Source organism: Neopelma chrysocephalum, unplaced genomic scaffold, assembly GCF_003984885.1.
Source record: "Neopelma chrysocephalum unplaced genomic scaffold, ASM398488v2 Primary Assembly neopelma1_72, whole genome shotgun sequence".
NCBI lineage: Eukaryota > Metazoa > Chordata > Aves > Passeriformes > Pipridae > Neopelma > Neopelma chrysocephalum.
In genome coordinates, this window is record NW_020897732.1 from 2743271 (window position 1) to 2761759 (window position 18489).

The 18489-nt window shown below is 37.8% G+C and overlaps 1 protein-coding gene across 15 annotated transcripts in view; it reads right to left on the bottom strand.

The window, feature by feature from the left end:
* PARD3 (par-3 family cell polarity regulator) overlaps positions 1–18489 on the bottom strand; it is a 459681-nt gene that overhangs the window by 289856 nt on the left and 151336 nt on the right. For 14 of the 15 annotated variants that reach the window (XM_027686797.1, XM_027686807.1, XM_027686795.1 and 11 more), the window contains one exon: positions 9349–9529. In XM_027686797.1, the coding sequence (XP_027542598.1) occupies positions 9349–9529 (181 nt within the window). Of the gene's footprint in view, positions 1–9348; positions 9552–18489 lie in introns of all 15 variants that reach the window. The other variant, XM_027686803.1, reaches the window with a different exon arrangement.

Consider the following 18489-nt stretch of genomic DNA (forward strand, 5'->3'; position numbering starts at 1 on the left):
GCTTTGTAAAATGCCACTTAGCCTTTGGAAGATTTTCTCTTCCAAATCCGCAAATAACCATTTTTAAGGCAACATCCTACTTCATAATAAAAATGTCTAAAAAAATCTTTCATTAAGAATTGACTTTTATGGTGTGAGTTAAATCACAGGCAGAATGGGATCCACAGACATATTTTGGAACTGGTCAACTCCATTTCTCTCCCATCAATAGAGATTAGCCAGTGCAGCTAGTCTAGGCCATGATCCATTTCACCCTGAAATAAGCTGTAAAGCAGGTCAGATGAACTCACCCTGAAGGTGTTCATTCTTGTACGGGAATGAGAAACTGGGCTGCCTTGAGCATTTAGCTTAGATGCAGAACCTGAAGTCTGTTGGTATTAACCTCACCCATCGTGTCTGCTTTGAATCAGCTGTGGCCCAGTGACTGCCAAAAGAGTCCCTATTTTACTTTCATTTGTGAATATGAGCAGTGTTGTACAGAGAGCTGAATCAAATCCAACCCCTCGGGATAAGGTTTTAATGGTTGATCAAAGTTTGCTTTGAGAAGCCTAGTCCCTGACTCATATGCACAATTTTTGGAAGCTAACGCAAGCTTGCTCTTGCTGTCTTTGTACAAGCCTTTAGTGTATGCATGAAAGCAGTAGTACAAACCTTTTATCTTAACCTAAGCACCACTTTTTGCTTTCCTTTGTAAACCCACATGGTCCCCAACTCCCTGCCCACACATACAATCACTTCCACTTTCTGTAAATTCAAAACTATTGACAGAATTAATTACCTAAATCCATAACAGAGGCAAGAAATGCAGACCTGGAACACAGCCCAAGTTCACATTCACTCCAAGCCCAAACAGCCAAGCTCTGGCATCAGCCTTTGTAGTAAAAGCCCCCACCAGCGAGGTGGCACCTGTGTCACGAAGGGGGACCCCGTCTGTCCCCACAGCATCAGAAAAGGGCAGATGAGGGGCCCTGCCTTCAGACAGTTAGGGACACTGAGCTACACTGAGCCAAGCTGAGCTGTGCCAGCAGGAAAGGAGGTGGTGGGCTCGTGCCTCATCTCAGTTCAGACCAGGTTCATGGGCTGAAGCGAAGCTTGTCATTTCTACAGCATCCAGTGCCAGGGGTCAAAAAGAGGAAAGTTCTTCCAAATACATATGCTTTATTCTCATCTGAAATGCTTAATCTGTCCCTAACATGAACCCGCAGCAGTTCTGAAGCTGGCACTTGTCTTACTTACATAATTCATTTAAGATTTACAACAAAAGATGGCTGGGAGAAAGAACAAATTTTATCTCTTTTTAAAGTATGAAATAAGGCAGTAAATTAATGGAAAGTTATTTCTCACCCACTCCTTTATTTCAGGATCATGTTTCAGTCCTTTGAAGTGTATGAGAGAGTAAATAAAAAACAAACTAAAAAACAAGCCTATTCAACTAGCAGCCATCTGTCCCTGCTTCATCCTCCTCAAAAGAACATGTCAAAAGACATGGAATTTAAAGCAACTTTTTCCCAGTAATCACCCAAAGAGATGGACTATCTCCAAAATACATCCCCATCTGAAAACAAAGAGTATGTGAGTTCATGTGCTTCAAATGTAACAAGGAAGGGAGCAAGAAGATCCCTTGTAAATTATGAACAAAAGCAAGCAACAATACTCACACTGAAGTACATATTTAGCCTAATAAAGGATATACTTTAAGTGCAAGCCTTAGGCTTATGGTCAAAAATATTCACAAGCTTGTTGCGGGGAGAGCCATGCACTGGCTGATGCACTGAACACAGGGTAACTTTGCAGACAGTACAGCACAGAGTCCCCAGTACCACAACACTCTTCACTAGCCCTAAAACAACCTTCCCACAAGACCAGCCTGCTTAGGATAGAGCAAATAATTAAGTACATTTGACAAATGTACATTTACCAACTCTCCTGTTGGTAAATTGTCTGTAAGTAATTTATGTCAGTTGACGACTGCCCTCCCACCATTGTTGTTGCCTCAAAGCAAAGCAAAAAACACCACTGGGATACCAGTTACTGTTGCAGACTGGTGGTTCTGGATACTAAGGATGCCTTGAAGCATGGTGTTCTATCACATTTCAGAATGAGTACCTATAAATACTGTATAAGGTTTTTAGAAACTGTTGGGGAAAAAAATGTAATATGTACATATTCCTTCATAAATTAGAAAATTTCACAGGGTGGTTGTCTGTACTACAAAAAAGCATTCCCTACTTATTTCAGATTCATTTTCCTTTGCCTTCACTATGTTCCTTCTTGTTTGCTTACAATGAAATTACAGGAAACAGAGGAGCAATCAAGAAATTATCTATTGAAAGAGTTATTACACCTATTGATACATGTGTGAAGACTAAACTCTTTAAAGAAACAACTAGCTTTATCACAATGGTATTAAACCCACGACACCACAATACAACAGACTTGAGCAGCTACACTGTAATGTTTGATTTATAAATTGACATAACATTTTTGTATATAACAAACCACAGTTCCCTTACGGAAGAAGTTACCTTTCATTTAAAGAAGGGGAAAATAAAACCCCGCAACACCACCAACACTACATTACTGAAATATTGTATTGGAATATTGTATTGAAATATTCTCAGAATACAGCTGTGATTTCCATAATAGCTTGTTGTTCAAGTGATCATTAAATCTATTTAATATGTCAAATTTAGACTAATATCCAAACTTAAACTATTCAAATTCAATACTTCACATCTTCATAACCCTTCCTTATTACCTCTCTTGTGCTATATTCTGTAGGTGCGGTACAAAATGCAACCAGTTATCAGATACAATACTGTATTTTTATTACTCCCCATTATCAGTACTTGTAGATAGAAGTCTTCACCATACGGAATAACATCTTGAAATGCTCCATGATTACTCAGGTTTCCTCTAGAGAACCCAGTAACTTCTAAACTTCTTTACTTTATTGGGTTCAGGGATTTTTTTAATCCTAATAGAAGCAACAGTATTTTTCTTGATGATATACTGAGAAGATTGAGGATATTAAAGGTTAATTTAGAAACCCAAGCAGTTTAAAATCCATTTGTTTTTACAAACGTGTCATGGTCTCATCAGAAACACATGGTTTTTAAACTGCTCAACAATCCCAAATTAACAGCAGAGCACTGCGCTTGGAGAAAACACCAACTGGAGATCACTCAAGTCAGAACTGTGCTGTAGAAAGATCAGATTTAGCCTCATGGAAGAAAGCGGCACCTGGTACTGATTTTTTGATTCAATAACTCTGGCTTTTAAACAATCACATCCTTGATAGGGCTGTAGGGATAAACGCGATAAGAATTCCCAGACCGCGGGAGCACAAGAAGGTGAGGAAACAGACTTTGCTAAATCTTCTCCTCCAGCTCCAATGCATAAGAAACCTTCCTTATTCTGATGCCAACAGCTTGGTGCAAGCCTCAGTTCGAGGTTCATTTTGTATTATCCAACAGAGTAACGGAAACATAAGAGAACCTGGCAAAGAAGTAAAAGTGGGAATGACAGTTAGGAAATCTTTTGGATTTCATTCCCCAAACTTCACTGGAACGACAGACACCTCATGGAAAGCTGACTTGACCCAAAGCTCTATGGAGCTAGTGGAAAATCTCCCACTGACTTGAGCAAGCATTACCTGTAAAGCCCTAATCTCTCATTATAAATGTGGATTACTTTTTCCATATTTTGTAATCAGCTATTTAATCCTAGAGATAACTTGATCTGATAAAGCTCCAAACATCTGGGTTTTGATGAACTCATCTTTCTCTTCCTCCCTTTTCTAATCTCTTGCTTCCTTAGTTCTTTGACATTTGAAAATTACTTTATTTCCATATACAAAGCTGACTCAGAGCTGAATAAGGACTCAAAGAGATATAAACAAGAACAAAAAAGTTTCTAATGGCCATATGTTGTAAAGAGTGCTGAAAGCATCATCATTTCTGAAACCAGAACAAATACAAACTCACCTCTGCAGTTCTTTGCCAACATACTAACATGGAGTGCTCCAAACCTTGAAACCTTATAAATATTAATTAAATAAATGATTAATAAAATAAATTAATTCTCAGAATATGCATTTGGGACTCTAGATAAATACTTGTATCAAATCAGTGAAGTGCCATATTTAAAAGAGCAATTTTAAAGTACTTGAAATTCACACACTTATTTATGCACTCACACCTTTAAATGGTTTGCTTAGTACTGAATTTTTTGAACACACCAATTATGAGATGCTTAGATACACACATTTTTACAACGGCCTCAAGAAGCAGCTCACCTGTGATTAAGAACCAACGGAATGGCTTAGCCAGGAACAGAACAGATTGCCACCACCAGCTGGTTGCCCTCCTGACTTAGAGCACAGTGCAGGACTGTGCTCAGCAGCACACAGAACCTCTGAACCATTCCCACAAATGCTGGCTTGCTACATGAGGTGTAAACATGTTTTTTAAGCCTATGGGTTACAAAAAACGGCTTTTTCTCAGGTAATGCTAACTGTCCTTCTCTAGGTAGACATGAAGACTTGGATCCTATCAATTTTTATCTTTCCTTAACTAAATCAACCAATCCTACCAATGCTTCATCAGAGTCTCCAAAGCAACTTACTCTTGTTGCTCTCTTTTAGGTCTCTCCATATTGTTTAGAATTTCTCCAAGGCTGGCACCACAACTAGTCACTCCAGCTTAAGTCTTCCTGCTCACAACAGTGAGCTCACAACAGCATTTGCCTTTGATCTTTGATGGAAGAGCATAATGCCCAGATGCACTATAATAATGCGATATATTGTCAAGATCCTTGTTGCAGTACTGTGTACTTTGCTTTCATTGGTATTGCCTTGTAAATTACTATGTTCTTTCTAGATGCAGTGACTGTGCACATCTCACCTATTTCAAAACAGTTTATAAAATGTATCAAGTCAATGCTGAATTGAAATATTGATATCCAAAGTGCCAGAAACTCCATCTTACTTTTTGACACAATTCCTTATATTCCAGTTCAGATTTATTAAAATACTGAACAGCCCTTAAACTAAGAGGGCCCTCAGAGGCTATACTTGATACATTCTACTAATTTGTCAGTGAAAGACTAAAAACTACTCAGAAAGCAGAGAGAGACACACAAATTCAAAGGCAAGCAAGGTCATGAACTTCAATATATCAACGAATTCCCAGTCAAAGTCTGCACGCATGCTCTTACCTGTAAGGAATAAACTTATGCTGATTGCAGGGTAAGAGCAAACTTGCACACAGGGAACCTCAGAGCAACAGCCATGCTGCTGGGTAAACAATGATGTGAAGCTGCAGCAATTTCTTTGCTCCTCTGCACTTCTAGTACATCTTCACAGCCAGCTGTGCACTGACTTCATAATATTGTCATCTAGACTTTTTTTTTCATAGTTTGCTTCTCTGACCAGAATATGAAATTGAGAGTCCTACTAAAATACATGATATGATTCACCTGAGCATACGTATCACTGGAGTGCACGATTTCCACCTAGCTCTTAGTAATTTATAATGCTGCTCTGTCCTGGGAAGATGCTGACCCTCCAGCCTTTAGGAGAACCTTACAATTAGCCCATATCTCATTTTTAAGGAACTGAAGCTTGTACTGAAGACATCCTGCAAATAAAAGCAGTGGTCTTGTAAAAGGCAGCCGATCTGTCACACTGGCACAAACTAGTACAATACTAAATCACACTGGGAAGCTGTACATGCACAATATGCTTGTACACCTGTCTGCTAACTATTTCACCATGACCTTCATTTTCTTTTACAAACAATGGCTTCAAGAAGCAAATAGTTTAATTTTAATAATTATATTTGGAATCACAGAATTACAGAGTTCAGATGAGATCTCTGGATGTCATTTGGTCCAATCACTCCACACAAAACAGGACCAGGGCCATGTTCAGTCAAATTCTGTCCATCTCCAAGGACATGGAGATGTCACAACTTCTCTGAGTAGCTTGTTTTGCTCTCAAGGTGAAAATGGTTTTCCTTATTTCCAACTGGCATTGTCCTTGTTGCAACTTGTATTTGTTGCCTCCAGCAATAAAGTGCCTATGTGAGAAGAATCTGGCTTCATCTTCGCAATACCCTTCCATTAAACAGCTAATGAAAAAAGGACCTCCCAGCACTCTTACACTTCTCTACTTTGGGCCAGGGGAAGAAAAACAAAGGAAGAAGAATCAATTCTCTAAACCTCTCTAAGTCTCTTAATATGTTTTCCAAAAAATGTTATATATTAAAATGTTTTTTAACTGTAGCTGCTGAAATATTCAGAGATACTTGTTACATACAATCACACCAAGACAAATAACCAAGGGTGGTCTTGGCTCTTGAACAAGCTAAATAATTTAAAAGGAAAACAAGACAAAGAGATGACCCTTTTCACAATGTCTTGTGTAGCTGGAAAGGGATTTTATTTACAATATTTAAATGCAGTACTGTGAAACAAACAACTTGGTTCATAGGCAGTGCACCCGCTGCTGAACTGTCACTGCCTGACATCCTGTCTTATCTGCCAAATTGCTCATTACGTTTGGCAATTTTCACCTGCGCCTCCAGTTTATATTTCAGCAGGGAATAAACATCAGTCTGCTTTAACAATCTTCTGCAGTGAGCTTCCAACCTCTTCCCAGAAAGCATGCAGGCACAACACAAAAAATGCCTTGTGTACTGTCTGCTTAGAAAAAAAATGCAGCTCAAGAGATGAAATACAAGAGGAAGTTTAACTTTGGTAACAGAAAAGCAGTAAAAGAGCTAGATAAGAAACATAAATAAATCAACTGCTTGTGTCGATGAATTGTGTTTTCACAGTGCAAAACAACACAGGGGGCATGGGCCAGCCTCATTTTTATTTCCATGTTTGTATGGGAAGATTCAATTTGACACAACCCCCCTGCAATGTGCGAAGTACGGGCTGTGTTTGTGCATGGGAAAAGAGGGACTCCAGATGAATATTACTTTTCCAGCTGGACCTGATCTAGCTAACCTTTCCCTTGCTGGGAGAGGAGGGATGGCGTGATCTATAAACAAACAAAAGGGGTAGCATGGCAACCAGAACAAAGAGAGGAAGATCTCAGCAGGCCCTTAGCCCCAGCCTAAAGCACTGAGATGCTGCCTCAGAACAGAGCCCGCTCCGGACCCCGCGGGTGCAGGTGAGTGGCAGCAGAAGGCACAGAGCTCAGCTCCTGCGAGCGAACTGCTGCGGAACACAGCCCAGCTCGCCAGCAAAAAGCACCAGAGATGTAAAACAAAATGTCTAAAATGCTATAAACCAATTTCAGATGGAATACTGTTTTTCATTTGTTAGAAGTAAAATATTCACCGCCAACCCTGCAATTAGCTAGAAAATTACAATAATTACAGCAATTTTGTATCCCATCTCCAATCCAATTAATAGATATATGACCTTGTCAACATGTAATAATCAGGATCTGCATCTACCACAAAACTGGATGGGTTTTATTTGCTGAATAGAACTTACACAGTAAGAAGATAATTATTTGAAATACTGAGAATACCATTTGTATGCTATGCTTCACTTCACAAGTTATAAAGGAAATACAATAAGGATAGTATTTCCATTCTCAATGTATATTTAAATGAAATTTTTGAAATAGGTATGTTTAATATGGGATAATATTACTGGACCAGGATTCTAAGCCTGTGGTTTGGAATATTTAGAATCAAAATATATCTAACTGTCAACATTTAAAAAAAAGAATTAGCTAGATAGGAGAACATCTCTGATTTCTGATAACATATTTATGACAAACTGTTTAAAGTATTTTATTTTTACATGCTTTTATAAAAAGTGTCAAAGAGCTATAATTCTTACCAACAGTTATAAAAGCCTTCTGTATTTCTAAAGACCTTTGTATTGTAGGGTCTCAAAGCACTTCTTGGTCATTTTAGCAATCAGTGAACTAGCTAAGTATTCCATGTATTTTCCAAAATGACAAAAAGATAAGTGAGCTGTCCAGTGTCTCACTGAATTTTATCTGCGCTATATGATTTTAATGCACTAACATTCATGTATTGTATAATACACTGGATAATCACACTAAAGGAGAAAACGTGCTTGCATTTGCCTGCTCTAAGCCCCCCTAAGTTGAGAACCCAGAAGGACAGCTTTTTGGCATATGCATGGAAATGAGATGTGCATTTAACAGTGGCATACTCTAGTGACAGCAAAATGGAAGCGTTCTGAAATTCCAGGATACTTCTTTATTCTGCCATTAATCCTTCCCCTAATTTAATTCTGTGTTGCAATGAAGCATAGTTATAGCTTGAAAAGATATGTGTTCAGCTCTATCTAAGGTAATTGTTAAATGTTGTTCCCTTAATTTTACAGAAAACATTCTGGTACAAAACCCCTCAAACTTAATAGACTGGTAACTTTTCCATTTGCATTTTACCTGATTGCTTAAATGCAGATTTTTATCCATTAAAAGAACACCTACACAAAAGCAATCTCTTGGGTATTACAAATAGATTTTTAAAACACTGTATCTGTAGAATATTAAAGGACTGATGATACTAACTTCTGCTAAGAATTTTCTGGAGTGGAGTCACTACTTCAGAAGTTCAGTGGCAAATTGATAGACACTACAAGTAAGAGGGCACAATGCTTTATGCACATTGTCTTGTTTGTGTGGTACTTTTAACAACAATGAAAATTACACAGTAAATTTCAATTCATGATTTGTCTTCTTAATAAGCTGAAATATTCCCAAAACCTGTCTGAGCAAGAAATGTGATAAGTAATTCCTACTGCATGGTTTTGCAACAAATGTTCGCCACATTGAAATAAACAAAACAAAGGCTTGTTTCTGGCTATGGTTTCTGTTTTTTAAAGAAGTGTATTTTTACAACACAGTAAATGTACGTTTCAGTAGGTGTTTTTAGGAAAGGTGACAAGCATAACCTAGCAACACTGACAGGTTCAGTAGAAAGTGCTCCTATCTTTAGTTTCTTTTTACCATTTTCTTCATTAAATGGAATGAAACTGGCAAACTGAAAATTACACCGTGCAGAAAGTGCATTTGGAAATTTTGCTGTGATTTTCAGTGTAAGGACAATTTTAAACTGGCAGCACAGAAGGAGCTTATGGCTCCTAAAAGCAGTTTATAAATAATTTATTAAAACAGAAAAAGTTTGTTTACTTGCATGCAACAAGCATTTATGCAGTTTCTCAATTCTGATCAGCTTTCGATAACAACAGATAATGAATCATTTTCCCAGCAGCATCAATGGGTAACAGCACTTGGCATCTTCGTAAATTTAGATGAAACACATGGAGATACCGAGAACATTTACTCACTCGCACGTAGGACTGAAGGGGTGACCTCAATTTCACTTGGTGCTTGATAAGGCTGAAAGGCCGATGTCGCGTTGGAGCCAAGCTCACTGCCGAAAATCTCTGGGCTCTGCGTGCCTGTCGAGCTGGCGCTGGTGCCATCACCTCCATGGTGTGGATCTTGCTCATCAAACACAGCCACAAGCTGCAAATGACAATTTAATCTACTGTTAAAAAAAAATTTTTCAGCAACATCAAAGTGTCATTGCAGATCAGCATTTCATCATTTCTTCCCACCAAAGAGCGAGAAATGTCTATCAGCAGAAGCTCTGATCAATGCCTAGATCATCAGCCCAAGGAAAGGCAGCCATTAATTGGATACTACAAAGGGTCAACAGCTCTGATGGAACACAGAACTCATCACTGTCAGCCACAGAAAGAATGGCACCAAGTCAGGAAAGGAAGGGTTGCACCTTCCCCAGCAAACCACTTCATCCCACCCAGTAATGTAGAAAACTATCTGAGTGTGGATCGATGCCTGTTCACTGCAATTTTTCATCTGTGTTTTGATACCTCTTTGTGCATCATAACTACGGAGTCAAATTATGAGCAAAACCACAGTTTTATAGAATAAAAACATACAAGAAGAAATTATGTTAATACAAATTGAAAGCTACACACAAAATACAAGGCCAAGGAAGTGTTATAATCACAGTTATAATATATTAATTTTTCACCTATTGATCTATTACCTATTAATATGATTTAAGTTGTAGGATTCTCTTGCAAAATTACTTCAGTTAAATTTACAGAGATACTGTGTTTGTTTGCAATCAGCTTCTCCAAGACAAGTTTGAAATCTCAAGTCCAATTTGAAATTTAGCCAAGTCACTAATTTAATAAAGGTTTACTAAATCTGTGTTCACCACTGCAAGAAAAATAAGAAGAATGTCATGATGACTTTTGACAAATCTGAAATGTTTTTCCCACTGTAAATGAATGCTTTTATTTGAAACAAATAATTTATCCCAGTTTGTCTTTGGTGACCTACTGAACAAGATAATGCCAGCTCTTATACACATTTCACTGTAGAACTTAATTTTCAAGATGGAGAAAAAAGTTTTATGGATGACAGCATTCTGCAGCCTGCAAATTAATCTATAATATAATATTTGAAAGACATTTCCAAGAAAGTATTATATTCTTTTGTCCAATTGGTAGGGTAAATGGAGCAAATCAACTTAAACCTGTGCTAGCCCCTACAAATTGTTTATTCTGTTAGAACAACAGCTAAAACCTTGTGTAACATAAAGGAATCAGAGGTCATTTTCTCTCTCTTTTTTTTTTTAAGTGATTTCAACATCATCTTTATCCCAAAGATTTTAATATTATTCCCTTTACTCAAAGCTAGCTTACATAAACATCAGTAAAAAAATTTAAACCCACAACTGTAAGTCCCAGTGGAAACCATTTGGCAATTCAGCTTTTGAAAGTACTTTCAGGCATTAACTTTTTTAATGAGTCATTTTGAAACTACAGATAGTAACTTCTGCTGGTAATTCCATATTTAATGCAAATTTAGGCTCTGGCATGCATAAAACAGAAAGGGGAAATTGGTACTGGATAAGAAGTCCATGCTCTCTCCAGAGCTAGTTGAAAAGTAGGGACAGCAGGAAAACCAGGCTGCATCTGTAGACAGCTGGAACATGTTTTTAACATAAAAGTCATTATTTTATCCTTGAGAAATCTACACACAGAAGAGACTTGACAACACCAAAATGTCAGTAGCTCAAGAGTATTGGAAAATTAATTTTCTAACACATTGTGAAATATCTATGCTTACAAAAATATGCTTCTCAAATTTACTCATAACTCTCTTACTGTTTTATAGCAAGCTAATTACCAATCTCCAGCAACTGAAAATAAATTAATCCACAAGTAAGATCTGTAAAGTATTACAACAAAAGACAAACAAAGCATTTAAGAATCCTAGGCATGAAACATCAAATCTCTTTCTCCTTTGCACGTCATGTGTCAAGATAAATCCCAAAATTACATTCTGTTCCTCTGAGGCTGATTGGAAAATACTGTTCAATGCACGCAGCTGCAAATATTTTATAGATATTATATACATGTAAAAAGGTATTTCCATAGAAATCTCTATATGTGTTATGTCTTACTGTAAGTTGCCTCCAGTTTTTTGCCTATTCCAGACAGTCTACAACCTACAGCTTCAGAACATCTAAAAATGAATGTCTCTTATTTCAAGCTTAGCTTTTGATCTTGGTTTTTTGCAGGTATTCACTGTTTTGACAGCATCAAACCTTCAAAGGGCTTCAGTTCCCTTAAAAAGCATACCAAGTTGTAACATTTTTTCATATAACATGTGAAGAAACATAAGCCATGTTAGTCTTCTCCAAATCTAATTAGCATTAGGAACACAGGTTAGGAAGTTCGTTGTAAAACAGCACTACAATGGTACACTCATTACTCATAATAAGCTAGAAAGTCTTTGGGACTGGAAGACAATGCAAATCAACATCGTTGAATCTTGATTTTCAGAGCTTGGTATGACACTCTACAGATGATGAGCTCACGGGAAACAAGGTCAGCTGAAACATCTTACACTGTATTATGATACCAAGCATTTGTCTCTTATTTCTCCAACACCCTTTATTTTAATCAAGGTAGATTCTTTGAGGAGGGGAATTATACACTTCTTCACCTTTGGAGGCCCAGGAATCACACCTCAACTACCATCTTTGCAGGAACAAGAAACAAAACAAAAAACATCCGAAGAGACACCTTACGGCAACTTAGAAGGAACCACAGGAGTAGGTCACTGGAGCTATGAAGAATCCTCTGGTGCAGGAATCTAGTGGAGTGATAAACACTGCTCTATGCCAAGGAAACAAAAGGCCTCTTGGTGAGTCATGTTTAACCACCGAGATGTTTTTAATTTGGCAAAGAATGGAGCACACAATACTAGACCAGCTTTTATCAGCTTTAAAATCAACGGTAAGCCTATGGTATTTCACTAGGCTTTAGACATCAGATTTACAAAGACAGTAGAAAACAAAGATGGCTTTTCTGGAAACATCATCTTTACTGTCAGGACACTGCTTCTATGTTGATATTTTTCTTCTTTAATATGAAATAAATGACTGGAGTTACCCTAACCTTTGAAGAATCACTCTATTATTTCTAATACGTGACATGAGCTGTGCATCCTCTTTGTTCTCTGTCCTTTAGTTTTAGATCCTATCACTTGCAGTGACCTGAGAAACTCATCATACCATCCAGTCGTATGCAGGAGGACTGAACAAACCATAATAAGGCATGAATAAGGAAAATAGCTTGGATGTTCAATATTAGAACAGTATTAGCTCTTTAAAAGATTTCCACCAAAAAACAGTGAATATTGGAGCCATTTGGGGTTTTGATTGGTTTAACTTTTTTTTTTTAAGACAACCCCACAGCCAAAGACCAAATATCATATCAACAGTAATAAATAATAACAGTATATTTTAAGTTTTATCCATCTCCCATTCCATGGGACCTAAAATTGAATGCATCAAAGAATGTGCAAATATGGTTTAATAGGCTACAGTAGTTTTAACCACCTAAGTTAACAGGACTATTTACATTTTTCAATCACTGAAGCAAAAATCTGGAAATAGAAAATAAAATTAAGTAGAAACAAATCACTTTGTCTTCACAAAACAAATTTAATAAATGATACACTTAATTTAGACTGGTATGCTTACATTTCTTATTACAATATGGCAAAAGCAATGGAAAGGAGGTTTTAATACAGATCCACATCATTCATCAAAGTAAGCTGGCACAGGAAGTATCACTTTGATTAATATAAGAATTTAGTCCCCAGTGCATGCACATATTCCTTTTTCAAGAAAAAATAAGTTTCAAATATTCATTAACACATTCAGATATAAAGACAAGGGCTCTGTTCAGATCTCAACTTATGGAAAGGTTCATTCCATTTCAGGAATTAAGAGTATTAAGGAATTAATAGTAAGTTTTTGAATGGTTAATATGCATAAACTAAAATACTTTTCAAACTCCAGAGCAAGAAATACAAGTAATCTTGTATGAATTATCAACAAAAGATATGATTATTTTAAAAAGCAACAACATTCACTGTTCGACCAACAGTTTTTCTTTTTTTAGAAATACAAAGAACTGCAGTAAAACTCAACAATTATCTCAGTTGTAAAAAGCACACCTGTGATCTTTAGTTTATTTCAACACTCACGGGGGTTTTCTTATTGCTACCCTTATACACTGAAGACAAAAAAATTATAGGAGTATGGTTTAAAAACCCGATAACCTGATGCTCTTCTCTTTTGACTGATAAAGACTCTCCATAGCAAAAAGAAAAAGAAGAGAGAGCAACAAAATTTAATTCTTTTTGCTAAATAAATTAGGTCCATCAAGCAAATGGCTTACTAAGAAATTATTCTACAACCTGAGATATCAAAACAAGGTTTTACTGAGGTGTGTTTGGCTCTGGGATAGGAGGAAGGCATTCCAGCCTATCACTGCATTCAGCTCTTTATAACACCACGTTGCACTGAATTCATTGCACTCCAACCTTTAGTTCTTTCTGAAAGAGATACCAGGATGAGATTCTCTATTCCTCTGTCTGGGACTCAACATATCATACTAACCAGGTTATATTTACTTAAATAAATAGAAAGCAAGAAGATTGATTTATTTTAATATTGACACAGCAGCAGCCGTCTGCATTCCAACATTAATTATTACAATTTCCGTCTATTCTAAAGTAATTAAAAATTAGTAAACACATATGCAGTCTTAATTAATATACTAGATTAAGTACTTGAATGTTAATTTACTGGATTAAAAAACTATTTGCACCAGCAACGGCTGTTTACATTAAGCACTAAGATCATCTAAAACAATTCATCACTATCAAATGGTCCGATCAGGTCCTCTCTCCCCAGCACAAAACCACAAAACCAGAAATCCTCCACTTCACAGAAATTCATAAACCTAGAAATTTTGCTGTATTTTTCCACCATTATGATAAGTAAGATTGTCAAAAAGATCACTTAAATTTTGCATATTCCTAAGTATTTGTCCAAATTCTGCTAATTCTTTTGTGACATTTATTGATGAATCTGATACTGGCTCATGTGTAGGAACCAGTAATGATTACAGACTTATTCTAACATCAGTTAAGGTTACAATTCCATTTTGCTAGAAAGACATCAAGTAGTCCTCTAGTTTTCACATCCTCCGAGTTTCACAGGGGCTCTACACTTCTTATCCATTCTTTTTAACACTGAGTGAAACTGAAATCACTTATCTCTTTTGATGATTAGGAGCCATTTTAAATATCTGGTTTATTCTCACCAGAAGGACACTTATCAGATAACTTCATACAAGGACATTCCCAATTTTTTCTGCTGTTCAGTGGCCAGTTCAGTAGTTGATCTGTCAAGCAATCAGAAGTGTCTGGAGTCCCCTGGGTGAACCACACATTTCCCTCACGGTCTGTACAACTTCCAGATGTGGTCTTCCCTTTCACAGCTGCTATGGTCTTTTGGCATTTATGTTGCACAACTTCTCCTGCAGGATGGACATCTGTGGACAAAACTGCCTTTGACACAAGTTGTCATTTCTCTGGTTCTAGAAGAACAGAGAGCATAGCCCTTCTGGGGCAGCTCCAAGCGATGGAGCAGCTCAACCACGCACCTCTGGTGAGGCACCCACGCTGGCAAGGAATCTGGTTCTCAGTTTATGCTTAATAACTGAATTAGCCTTTTCACAGGAGACTTATGGTCCTTGAATATAGAGGTGTTGGTGGTCCAAATGGGATTCTAAATCTAAATTAGCCTTGTCAAAATATCTTCACCTAAAGTAGCTACTTCAAGCATTTCCTTTAAACCCTGGTGCCAGAGGGTTAAGCCCAACCCTGTCCTGCAGTCTCCATCTGCACTCACTTTCTGACAGCCACCTGGTCTGCTGATATGGGAGATCTCAATCACTCTCACAGCATGGCCATACACTTTCAGACATATGCAACAAGCCAAGGACATAGAAGAAAATTTAAACGCAAACATCAGTGGCATCCTTCCCTCAGTAAAAAAAGGATTCCGGTCTTAGGCAAGCCTGCACAGTAAACTAGCAAGGCAACCACAGAACTGACTACACACATCCTCTGCAACCTCCCTCTTTGAGGTTGGCAAAAATCACTTATACCCAAAGCATATTATTCAGCCCATGTTACAATGCAGAACTAAAGAGTACTTGTTTAATAAGGCCCAGCAGTAAATCAAATTTCAGCTAATGGCACCTCAGACTCCAAAACATCCCAAAATACAAGTTGCTTGTGAATAAACAGATGAGTGTAAGACGAAAAAAACATAAATTCAGGAAAATAACTAGCAAGGGAGTAGCCAATTATTATTTAGATATGAAAGAAACTAAATACAAAATCAATTCATAGGCTTTCTGATGACTGAACTGACTTTAATAGCCCCATGGCAGATCCAAATTCTTATTATTCCTTGAGCTTCACTTTTCTACATGGCTCATTAAAAACCCATTTAAATATAACTACTGTTTCAATGAACTGGTAAGAGAAAATACAGAAAAAAAATAGTTATTTTCACAAATACCCATAGACATTAAAAAAAATTCATTAACAAAAATAGCAGGATCTAAGAGTCATTCTGTGCTGTATGTGCAACCTGAGTGGCCCCTCAACAGACCTACACATCACCCAACATTTTAAAAGGAGAAAAAGGGCAAGCACAGTTTCAGGTTAAGACAAGTTGTAATACAAAAACAAACCTCTATAATTTCAAGAAAATCACTACCTGTCCTAATTAATCGCTTCAGTCATGAAACCAGAACTAGTTTTTCATAAAACTTTTCAAAATCACATAGGTAGAAGGAAGCCAAACAAAGAACTTCCCGTAATAACTTTACTGCATTATTGCTTTTGGAAAAATAAGAACATTTTAGGGTTCACATTCTACACTCTGTATCAGAATTAACACTTTGTATTAGATTTTCAGTGGATTACACAAGTGTAAGCTCACACAGAACCATAGAAGAATCTGAATTGGAAGGGACTTCTGGAGATCAACTAGTCTAAGCCCTTGTTCAAAGCAGGGTCAGTGAGAGGACATTGTTCAGAGCCACATCCAGTTGAATAACCCCAAGTATGGACCCACAACCTTCTAGGCACTCTCCCAGTGTTTGGTCCCTCTTGGTTTTAAGAATTTTTTTTCCCTACATCAAGTTGAAACTTCCCTTGTTGCAACTTGTGTCCATTGTTCCTCGCACTACTCATGTGCACCTCTGAGAAAAGTCCAGTTCCATCTTCGCCATTCCAGATAGAGATGAGTTATATCAAGAATGCTGTGCCTTAGGGAGCAGCTTGGCCATACAGCACCCCTGAATGTCCCCCTTTCCCTGTGGTGGTTTCCAGCCCACTAACTCACCGTGATGGCCTCTGGCTGGGCTATCACAGTAACGTCTTGGTTGTCTTGAGGAGGCCAAAATACTCCAGAAGCAGAGAGAAATAATCATAGAATCATAGAACAGTTTATGTTGGAAGGTACCTTAAAGATCATTTAGTTCCAACCCCCCTGTCATGGAAAGGAACACCTCTCACTAGACAAGGCTGCTTAGAGCCCCATCCAACCTGGCCTTGAACACCTCCAGGGATGGGGCATCCACAACTTCTCTGCGCAATCTGTTCCAGTGCCTCAGTGTCCTCACAGTAAAGAATTTTTTCCTATTATCTAATCTAAACCTAATCTCTTTCACTTTGAAGCCATTACCCCATGTCTTGTCACTATATGCTCTTGTAAATAGTCCCTCTCCAGCTTGCTTGTAGGACCCCTTAGGTACTGGAAGGCCACAATTAAGTCACCCCAAAGCCACCTCTTTTCCAGACTGAACCAATTCTCTCAGCCTTTCCTCATAGGAGAGGTGCCCCATTCCTGTAATCATCTTTGTGGCCTCCTCTGGACTCGCTCTAACAGGTCAATGTCGTTCCTTTGCTGGGGACCCCAGAGCTGGATGCAGCACTCCAGGTGGGATCTCAATCCCCTCTCTTGACCTGCTGGCCATGCTGCGTTTGGTGCAGCCCAGCACATGCTTCACTTTCAGGGCTGCAAGCGCACACTGCCGGGTCATGTCCAGCCTAATCACCTCTCTGAACCTGCTGGCTACAGACTTGTTCATACAGCCCAGGATGGAGCTGGTCATCTTTATTCCAAGGGCACACTGCTGACTCACGTTCATGGGGTTCTCCACGAGGTCCGCTCCTACCCAGGAAGTGGCCTCCCAGCTAATACTGCTGAGTGGGGTTATTCCAGTCCACATGAAGGACTCCGCATTTGCTTTTGCTGAACATAATCCACCCCTGCAAAACCCCACGGTATAAAATAACCACTGCTGGAAAATACATCATAGGTCTCGATGAAAGCAATTCTCAAATCTGCTGACTAAGTAAGTGCACCTCACTTTCAAAGCTCAACATAACATACCAAGTTAAATCGTATTTGCAAGATCAGAACTCATCTATTGATTCAAAGGATACTTTAATTTTACAGGTAGTTTTAAAAATTTCTGCTTTCATGATTTTTTAAGTCTAAGAAAACATTCTGAAGTAAATATGCAAGCTTTTTATTAAAACATTGCTTTTGATTATTCATTTCCCACAGCACTTTGATCTGAAAAATTCTAGAATCAATATTAAATCGCAACCTAATCTTCTCCCAGTAGGAATTAAATGCAGTTTTAGGTGCTATCCCATAAGTTACCATACTATTAAAAATATTTACATTATATTTAAAATGTTAAAATATTTTTAATGTTAGCTTAATATTACATCTATTTAAATGAATTTTTGTCCCTTCTCCACACTATTGCTGAGAATCACTAAAAGCAAGCATGACTCTGGCACCCTGGAAAGTAATTTGTGTATATTCTGTCAGAATTGCTCTCGACTTGACCTCCATGGTGTAAGTCAAACTGAGGCTTAGACCAAGAAATAAGACAATAGCTGAACAGTGTTAAAAGTATTACAACAACTCTTAGCAGTAGCTGCAAGTGAGCTGCCTGACCAGTCAGCTGGATTTGTTTTTTCATGACCTCACA